This window comes from Elephantulus edwardii, unplaced genomic scaffold (assembly GCF_000299155.1).
Source record: "Elephantulus edwardii isolate Elephantulus edwardi_28Jun2011 unplaced genomic scaffold, EleEdw1.0 scaffold00185, whole genome shotgun sequence".
In the NCBI taxonomy this organism is placed as follows: Eukaryota; Metazoa; Chordata; class Mammalia; order Macroscelidea; family Macroscelididae; genus Elephantulus; species Elephantulus edwardii.
This window is the reverse complement of record NW_006399935.1, coordinates 4,184,148-4,192,422: the sequence shown is the minus strand read 5'-3', so window position 1 is coordinate 4,192,422 and position 8,275 is coordinate 4,184,148. Positions and strand designations below refer to the sequence as shown.

The window sequence follows — 8,275 nt, the reverse complement described above, 5'->3', positions numbered from 1 at the left end:
CTCTGCCCCACTTCACCCAACCCACCCCTCCTGGCTCCCCTCCACAGGGTGTTGCTTCCTTGCAGCCCCCTTTGACCCCCTCCAAGTTCTCCAAACCCAGCCCAGAGCCAAGCTGTCTGGAGGGAATCCCATCCTGTTGTAGTCCTCTACAAGCGAAGGTGGTGTTGAGGGCGGTAACTCCTAGCAACCCCACCTCCACAGGGACAGAGGGTCAGGTCTTTCTCCCGTGGAGCGACTGGGGTGTTTGGCTAGTAGCCCAGTGCTTAAGCATTGCGCCAATGGGGGTTTCAATAGGAAGTTGGGCTTGAGCAGGACAAACAAGGGGAACCATGTCACTAAGAAACCAGCCCAGGAATAGTGTGGGACCTGAGCTTGCTGGGTAAACTGAGGCAGCAGAAAGAACAGAGGCGGGCCAAGAAGGGGAGTTTGTGGAGATGTGAGAAGGTCCAGAAAGGGGCCTGTGGGTCTTGTGGGTCCAAGTCCCTGTGCAGCTCTCAAGGTCACACCAGGGGGTTTATGCTTGATCTCAAATGAGGCTCAGGTGGGCCACGTGGGAGGGGGCTGGGCAAAATAGGACACGGGGAGCCCCTGTCCCATCTTCTGCCACAACACCCAGACTGGAGGGAGAACAAAGGAAACCAGCCTGATGCTAGGAGCCTGGGCTGGAGGTGTTTCCACAAGCTCCTAGAATCTTCCCCCTGGAGGTGGACTTGGAGGCAGAAGTGGTTGGACGTCCCAGGCTCCATTCATTGGACACTTGCTCTCCCCTTCCCACATCTGACCGTGTGACTGCCCACCTGCCCACCTGCCCCTTCTCCCCCCACAGGACATCCACCTGAAGCAGCAGCAGCATTCCGGCAAGGCAGACCCCAGCTTCACCTCCAGGTGTGGTGTGTGGCCTTGGTGTGGGGGCTCACGGGTGGACGTTATGCTGCATACAAGCCATCCCCTCCTCCAAATCCAACCCATTCCCAGAGCCCCTTCTGTCCTCTTCATGACAACCTTGTGTGTCACAGCGTGCAGCTGCTCCCGGAGCCCTCTTATCTGTCTCCCCCCACCTTTTTTTTTCTCCATTGATTCTTATCTATTTGGTCATAATGATTTTTTTATTTTCTTTTTAAATTTTATTAATTTTAATGAACGTTTACAGAAACTTAGAGTTTCCAATCATTCATTGTTCCACTTTTCTCCCTGCCCACCCCTATCCCCCAATTCACTCTTCTCCTTGAAAAGTGAAAGAAAAACTCTTTCGTTGTTATGCAGTCCCTCCCCCCAAGTCCACTTCACTGTTCAGCCTTCATTCTAGAATCCTGTCATGATAATACCCAATCACATATCCCTTTTAAACAGTTCTCTCCCTCGTCTATTTCAATGCAGTATACATCATTCCTCCCCTCCTTCTTTGCCTTCCCTCAACCCTGATGTCAGTCCCACTCTAAAAGGGACCACAGCAGAAAATATTCTGACTGGGGTGAGATGATATCTCATAGTTGTTTTGTTATCTGTACCTTTTATGGGAGCAGTTATCTAGGTCTTTCTTCCAGATGCCACTGGCAGAGGTTCATACAAGCCCACCTTTCTGTTCTGTCTTCCTGTCATTGCTGTGGAGTTGGAACTGACTCCTAGCTGACCCTCCCTGACTTTTCAGAGGCTGTAAATCACATGGAAAGAAACTCCCCATTTTTCTCCCTCAGAGCAGCTGGTGGATTCGAACCACGTGCCTATGGGTTGGCAGAGCAACTCCTTAGATGCTCTAGGCCACCAGAACTCTCCAAGCTTTACATTAGCCGTTAGTACTGCCTGGTGAACTCTACCTCGTAGTATGGCAGCCTGACCCTGAGAGTAACAGAATGAAATGTTACTGAGCCTGCACCAGCCTCATGTCTCTGGGGGCTTGAGCCCATGGGCGCAGTCACTGTGTCAGTCCTTCTAGAGGGTCCTCCTCTTATGCTGATAATGTCCTTCGACAGGGACTGGTCCCTCCTGATGAAGTCTCTCCATCCTTGCCTCCACAATTCTCACTACCCTTATTCCAACACAGATGTGTTTGTTCTCTTGACAATCCATGATATATGCAATACTCTTTGCCAACACCCCAATGCAAAAGCATCAATTCTTTTTCAGTCTTCCTTATTCATTGTTCAGTCTTCACTGAGAAGATTGAAAACACCATGGCTTGAACCAGGCGCTCCTCAGTCCTCAAAGTTACATCATTGCTCTTGATCATTTTAAAGATGTCCTTTGTAGTAGATTTGCCCGATGCAACACATCAACTTAACCCTTGACTCCTGTTAACCACGAGTGTTGATTGCAGATCTAAGTAAAATGAAATCTTTGACCACTTTGGTCTTTCCCTCAGTATAATGCTGTTTCGCCTACTTGTGAAGATTTTTGTTTTCTAAATGTTGACGTGTAATCTACACTGAAGGTTAGTCTTTGATATTTACCAGTAAGTGCTTCAAGTCTTCTTCACTTTCTGCAAGCAAGGTTATGCCATCTCCTTCTCATCCGTTGTAGACGAGTCTTCCTCCAATCCTGATGCCACGCTCTTCTTCATAGAGTCTGGTTTCTCAGATTATTTGTTCAGCATGCAGAGTGAGGATATATGGTAAAAACAAACAGAAAAAAAAGATACCCTCCACCACACAGTGTTCCCATGTTCTGTTCAAACAGCTGCTTCTATGTGCCCAGTCCACATGAGCACAATTAGGTGTTCTGAACTCGTGACCCTTCCTAATGGTACCCAGGGTTTGTTTTCGTAGTTGCACACAGTCAAATGCCTCAGCGCAGTCAGCAAAAGACAGGCCAACATCTGCCTGGTAGCCTCTGCTTCCAGCCAAGATCTCTGACAGTAGCCCTCATGTTCCTCATTCCACAGACTCTTCTGAATCTGGCTGGAATTTCTGGAAGTTTCCTGTTGATGTCCTGAGGTAGCCAGCTTTGCATTTTCTTCCAGGAGATTTTCATTGCATGTGATATTAAAGATACGGTTTTACAATATCTTGTTATACCCATGGTCATAAGAGTCAAGGATTAAACTGATGTGTTGCATTGTGCATATCTACTATAAAGGACATCACTAACATGATAAAGGAGCAATGGTGTCACTTTGAAGACTGAGGAGCACCTGACTCATGCCATGGTGTTTTCCATTTCCTCATATGCAGAGGTGAAGCCTGAATAATAAAGATCTATCTTCATTCTCTTGTGTCCCCTTTCTTGGAAGGGACACATTGCAAGTTGTCTCTTCCAGCTGTGTGGACAGGGAGATGTCCCTCACATTATCAGTGTGGATTAGTGTGCAACACCGACACTCTGTCTAATTTTCTCATTAAGGGTAAAGGAGAGAAAATGGAACTGAATTTCAAAGTGGAAAATTAGTATAAAAGTATCACTATAGAAACTGTTAAACAAACTCTGGTGGCCTAGTGGCAAGAAGTTGTAGTGCAATCCCAGGGATACACGGTTTGAATCCATGAGATACTCTGCTGGAGAAGGAGGGACAATCTCTTCCTGTACAGTCAGATCTGAATTGATGGTACACACACACACAAATAATAATAATAATAATAATAATAATAATAATAATAATAATAATAATAATATGAAACTGTTAAAAGAATCATGCAGAATATAAAGCGCAGCAATAATAATTGAGATGGCAGCTTTTCTTTGAGATGAACACCATACAAATGGACAAAACTGACGTAAGAAGAAGTCAGAAGAGGACAGATCAGCATACCCATCTGCCCTCGTTGGCAGTTCTGTGGTCCCAACAAGAGTTTGAAATGAGCAAGCTGGGGAGTGAGGAGGAATGTGGCTTCAGGCCCAGAGGAAGGCTCAGTGACAACCTGCGTTATGCAGATGACACGGTCTTGCTTGCTCAAAGTGAGCACTTGAACTATTTGCTGCAGACCATCAAAGACTACAGCCTCCATTAAGGATTGCATCTCAACATCAAGAAAACAAAGATCCTCACCACTGGGCCAATAGGCGACATTACGATGGATGGAGAAAAGATAGAAATCGTCAGTGATTTCATCTTACTTGGATGCTCAGTCAACAGCCTTGATATCAATGGTCAAGAAATCGGAAGATATATTACATCAGGAAGGTCTGCAGTCAGGGTCCTCTCTAAAGTGCTGAAAAGCAAGGATATCAGTTTAAAGACTAAGGAACGAAATAACCCTCTGGTGTGCCAGATCTAAGCCATTTCAAGTCTTTTCGGTTACTTGCTATGTATCTGAGAGTTGGACATTAAATAGAGAAGATGTAGAAGAAGAACTGATGCCTTTGAGTTGTGGTACCGTAGAGGAGTACAGAATATCTCGTGGACTGCCAAGAGAACAAACAAAATGTGTTTTGGAGAGGGGGCAGCCAGGGTGCTCCTTGGACGGAAGGAGGGTGAAGCGTTGTCTCACATACTTTGGGCAGGTCAGGAGGACTCAATCCTTGGAAGAGCACACAGTGCTTGGGAGGGTGAAGGGCTAGTGAAGGGGAAGAAGTCCCTCAATGAGATGGATTGACACAGTGGCCGTAAGGACGAGCTCAGAAGTGGCAGAGGTGATGAGGATGGCACAGGACAGGGCAGGGGTCAGGTTTGCTGTTCATGGGACCACTGTGGGTTGTGGTTGACTTGATGGCATCTAACAACACATGAATGAGTGGGGGAGGGGGACGTGAGAGGGGGTGAGCAGGGGCTTGATGGCATTTAACAACACATGAATGAGTGGGGGAGGGGGACGTGAGAGGGGGTGAGCAGGGGCTTGATGGCATTTAACAACACATGAATGAGTGCAGGGAGTGGGGGAGGGGGAGGGGGAAGTGAACAGGGTTTGAAGTGAGGGGAAGCAAGGAAGTGGTCTGGGGTGAAGTGAAGGGGAAGGAGAGGAGTGAGGGGGAAGGGGGGGCTATAGGGGGAGCCATTTTTCCTGTGACTCTGGTCCCTAACACGGTCCCGTTGCCTCTGCAGCATAGAACGACCCACAATATCCACTGTCACTCTGGATGTGATCAACAAAGAACTTTCCTGCATCAACCTGCAGCCTCTGGTACGTCCCAAGCCTTTGCCTCAAGTCCTCCTCACTCCCTGCAGGCAAGGGTGTGTCATCTGCATAGAACAGGTTACTGATGAGTCTTCCTCACATCTTGATGCCCCATTCTTCCTCACATAGTCCTGCTTCTCAAATGGCTTTGTATTAATTGTGTGCCTAGCATACAGATTAAAGAGGTCAAGGGGTATCTCAGGATTATATTGTTTAACTACATTTCCCACCCCCAATCTATATGCTGAGAAAATCTAAGAAGCTGGACTATATGAAGAAAATTTTGTTCTGTGCCTTGGAGTCACCTGAGACTCATAGTGACCCTATGCACAATAGCACTGAAGCCTGCTCTATCCTGAGCCAATCTGACTGTCTCCAGCACACCTACCCCTGTTTCCCCAGCCACAGTATTAGTCCATCTCATCCAGGCTCTTCCTCTCCAGCCTTGTCCTTCCACCCTTCCAAGCATGATGTCCTTTTCTAAAGACTGGTCCCTCCTGGCGACATGCCCGAAGTATGTGAGAAGAGCTTCAAAATCCTTGCCTTGAGAGCAAACTGATTTCCCCCTCTCCAGGACAGACCTGTTTATTCTCTTGGTCCATGGTATGTTCAGTACTCTTCTCCAGAACCACAACTCAAAGGCATCAATTCTTTTACCATCCTTCTTCATTGTCCAGCTCTCTGATGTATAGCAAATACTTGCGAAAACCATGGCCTAGATCAGTGACACCTTAGTCTCAAGACTGTTATCTTTGATTTTTTGCACTCCAGAAAAGTCCACGACAGGAGACTTTTCTAATATAATCATCTTTTGATTGCTGGATGTTGTTCCAAGACTGATTGTGGGCCCAAACAAATGGAAATTGTTAACAATCTCAATCTCTCCTCCATCTATCATGGTGCTGCCAATTGGCCCAGTGGTGAGAATCTTTGTTTTCTTTATGTTGAACTTCAGTCCATATTGAAGCTTATAGTCCTTGACCTTCTGCAGCAATTGTTTCAAGTCCTTCTCAGTTTGGGCAAGAAAGATTGGATCATTTGCATAACCCAGACCGTTGATGAGTCTTCCTCCAATCCTGATGCCACGTTCTTCCTCATAAAGCCCAGCCTCCCGAATGATCTGTTCTGCATATAGTTGTTGTTGCTGTTGTTGTTATGTGCCATCGAGTTGCTTGCGACTCATAGCAATTCTATGTACAAAAGCTCTAAACTCTGTTCTATTCTGTGCCAACCTAGCAATCTCAAACACACTTATTCCCACCGCTTCAGTCACAGAATTGATCCATCTCATCAAGGGTCTTCCTCCCCTGAGCCACCCGTCCACTCTGCCAAACATGATGTCCCTCTCCAAGGACCAGTCCTTCCTTGCAACATGCCCAAAGTATGTCAGATGAAGCTTCAGAATCCTTGACTCCAAGGAGCATTCTGGCTTCACCTTCTCCAGGACAAACCTGTTTGTTCTTCTAGCAGTCCATGGTATATTCAACACTCTTCTCCAGCACCACAGCTCAAAGGCATCAATTTTCTTTCTGTCATCCTTATTCACTGTCCAACTCTCTGATATATAGAGTGAAACAATATGGACACAGGACACATCCCTGACACACTCCTCTCCTGATTTTGAACCATGCTATGTTTTCCTGCTTCCTGTCCCAAATAAAGGTTGAGTTGGCCAGGTGGTTGTCCTCCAGATTTCTTGAAACAACCTGGCTCGCACATTCAGTGTAGCATCTGTTTGCTGAAATATGTCAATATGTCAATTGGTATTCCATCAGTTCCTGGGGCCTTGTTTTTTGCCAATTCCTTCAGAGAAGCTTGGTTTCACCCTCTCCACGACAGACCTATTTGTTTTCTTGGCAGTCCATGCTATATTCAAGGCTCTTCACCAGCAGTACAATTCGAAGGCATCGATTCTTCTGTCATCCTTTGTCTTTGTCCAAGTCTCTGATACTTAGCAATTAATTGCAAAGACCATGGCTTGGATTTGATGCACCTTAATCTCTAGACTGACATCCTGTCTGGAGAGGTCCCTGACAGCAGATTTTCCCAGTGCAATCACTTTTTCATTTCCTGACTGCTGGTGCCAAGAATGTTGATTGTGGAGCTGAGCAAGCTGTAATTGTTAAAAACCTCAATCTCTTCTCCATCTCTAATGGTGCCCACTGCATCTTTAAATATTGCAACTCAGTTCCTTTAGCTTAAGAAATGCTGATCAAGTTTGTCCCATTTGATTATCTGACTCTCCTTCTTTGTATATTTCATTATAGTACTTCGATTTGTTTTCACCATCTGCCCTTTGAAATCTTCTGCTCCGCCCCTTAATTTCTTGATTTCTTCCCTTTGCTTTGGCTTCTCTGTGCTCTAATGCAATATAATCCAGTTGTCAACTCAGGTGGCTCTGAACTTCAGGGGTGAGCATTCTGTTCTGAAGAACATAGCTTCTTCCTCTTTTTTACTATCATTTTCTTTTTCTTCTACTTTGATCTTACTGAAGAATATCCAAGACTACAGCTTTCAACATGGGTCTATCCAACTTGAAAAAAACAAAAATCCTCACCACTGGGTCATCGTAATAGATGGAGAAAAGATGGACATGTCAACGATTTAATGTTACTTAAATCCTCGCCAAGAAATCAAAATCTATGTTCCACTCTTTTCTACATTTACTGTGAGGATGAAGACCATTCTTAGCAACCAGATTGTGGACATTACGCTGAAGGGCCACCCAGTTATCGTGAAAGGCCCGCGGGGAACCTTGCAGAAGGACTTCAGTCACGTCAACGTACAGTTCGGTCTTCTTGGAGAGAAAAAGAAAAGGCTTCGCGTTGACAAATGGTGGGGGAGCAGAAGGAAACTGGCTACAGTTCGCACCATCTGTAGCCACGTACAGAACATGATCAAAGGGGTTACAAGAGGAGGTCTGCTCATTTCCCCATCAACGTCGAGATTCAAGAAAGCAGGTCTCTGGTTGAAACTGGAAACTTCTTAGGTGAAAAGTACATTTAGAGGGTTCAAATGAAGATGAGTTAATTCTTGAAGGAAATGACATTGAGCTTCTATCTAATTCAGCTGCTTTGATTCAGTACTCTACAACAGTTAAACACACACACACACACACACACACACACACACACACATATATTATATATGTTGTCTCTGAAAAAGGAACTTTTCAGCAGGTTGGTGAATAATATCTAGGAGTATTTGTTGTCGTTGCTGTTATGTGCCGT

The 8,275-nt window shown here is 45.6% G+C and overlaps 1 protein-coding gene across 1 annotated transcript in view; it reads left to right on the top strand.

Moving 5' to 3' along the window:
• Positions 1–8,275, top strand: part of CATSPERD (catsper channel auxiliary subunit delta) — a 119,768-nt gene that overhangs the window by 73,789 nt on the left and 37,704 nt on the right. The window contains exons 14-15 of the mRNA XM_006896432.1: positions 827–885; positions 4,973–5,051. Coding sequence (XP_006896494.1) covers positions 827–885; positions 4,973–5,051 — 138 coding nt within the window. The remainder of the gene's footprint in view (positions 1–826; positions 886–4,972; positions 5,052–8,275) is intronic.